A 1,856-nucleotide genomic window follows, 5' to 3' on the forward strand; every position below is an offset into this window, starting at 1 on the left:
AGGACATATATAGGTGTTTATTTAATTTTTACATAAATACATAGAGACGTATATATATATATATATATATATATATATTATATTGAGCTATTATTATTCACCGGCCTCCATATTTAGTATTTACACACATATAACGATAAAAGGGCGATGAGAACAGAAGAGTGATGATGTAAGACGAAAAAGTAATTAATTAGGAAATCATCATGTGATGAAACTCGTTGAAATCAAGGACACCGTTATGATCAGTGTCGAAGGCAGCAATCATAACGACGCAGTCATCATATGAGCTTTCAAGACCAAGTCGCTGCAGCATTCGTTGCAAACCTTTCGGGGTGATACTACCTGACGATGACGAAGATGAAGCTTCCGTGTTCTCCTTCTCCCACACGAACATGTCAAAAGCTTTCCTCAGATCATCATCGTTGTTCATGCTCATGAGCTTCATGAAATCCTCGAAGTCCAGCAAATGGTCGCCATCGGAGTCCAGGTCTTGGATGAGGCCTTGAGCTTCGTCAGGAGACAAGTAGTCTCCAATGGATCCGAAATAGGACCTGAGCTCAAAGGCAGAGATTTTTCCATCTCCGTTAGCATCAAAGTGACGGAAAACCTCCCTCATGGCTTCATTTTCTATGTCTCTAGTAGTAGTTGGAGTTGTGCTTAGGTTTAACGCCGTTAATGATGTTTGGTGGAGGCTACTACTACTTTTCTTGGAGAACCACTTGGATGGTTTCAGAATTTTTCTACTACTCTCGGCTGTTGCCATATAACTTGGAATTAAAGAAACTAAACTAGAGCTTTACTTTGGGGGGGACTATTAGCTACAAATTGCATTCCTGACCAGAGAAGCAATTGTCCCTATATAGATATATAGATAAAATAGATGTCTCGACAAAGATTACGCAACTTTGCTACATAGTGGGATCGAAGGAAACTGCATGGTTCCTTCGTGCGGAGGTCCCACTAATAATTAAAATAAGTGGTGGATATATATGGATAGAAAAATGTTGGGTAACAAAAAAAACAATATCAATAAAAAATTATTAAAGTTTCTAACATTTTGATAAATGACAACGAACCACGCTATTATTGCTACTTAACATGTGACATTGTTAAACAAAAACCGTGATAGAATGAGAGACAGGACAATAAACTGGATATTAGTATTAGGTTTTATTGTCTCTCTATCTTTCTGTCTTTCTGATTCTTATGATACCATATATCAACAAAAGATAATATTTATGTAATAAAATCAACCATTAAAATTAGTTATTATATATTTATATATAAATATATATAATTAAATTTTTTTAATATATATTATATATGAATAATTAATTTTAGTAATTAATTTTAACGTATATATAAAAGATTTAATGTGGATAAGGATACTACACTAGTCTTCGTATTTGGTCTAACCCAATTACCACTGCATGCTGATAGTTTTAAGCCAACATTTTTGTTTTTGTTTCTACCAGACATAATAGAACAAGATAAACAAGAGTTGAGATGGAACAGATTTCGAAAAAATAAGGAAGATAATATTTTAATTTACTGAAATAGTTTCATGATGATATCATCCATTGTTAAAACTTTTTCTTTTAATTTTAAATTGTTTGCCCATGGAATCTTTTTTTCCTTTATAATATCTTCTAATATGAGAAGATTAAATTAAAAATTAGTTCACTGTGAATCAAGATTTTTATTTAAGGGTTAAAAAGATAGTCTCTTATTTAGGAAGAGTCATTCCGATGAACAATAATTTTACTGTGAATTCCAATACTAAAAATAGAGTATACGTCCAAATAGAATTTTAAAGAATTTTGTCTTGGATGTTTTCGTTTCAAAATATTTTTATT

The 1,856-nt window shown here is 32.2% G+C and overlaps 1 protein-coding gene across 1 annotated transcript; it reads right to left on the reverse strand.

Annotated features, from left to right (window-relative positions):
• Positions 1 to 18: 18 nt before the first annotated feature.
• LOC107487892 (probable calcium-binding protein CML41) lies at positions 19 to 853 on the reverse strand. The gene has a single exon (XM_016108586.3). It carries the CDS (start codon positions 761 to 763, stop codon positions 191 to 193), a length of 573 nt encoding a protein of 190 aa, XP_015964072.1. The 5' UTR covers positions 764 to 853; the 3' UTR covers positions 19 to 190.
• Positions 854 to 1,856: the final 1,003 nt, after the last annotated feature.

This window comes from Arachis duranensis, chromosome 5, assembly GCF_000817695.3.
Source record: "Arachis duranensis cultivar V14167 chromosome 5, aradu.V14167.gnm2.J7QH, whole genome shotgun sequence".
In the NCBI taxonomy this organism is placed as follows: Eukaryota; Viridiplantae; Streptophyta; class Magnoliopsida; order Fabales; family Fabaceae; genus Arachis; species Arachis duranensis.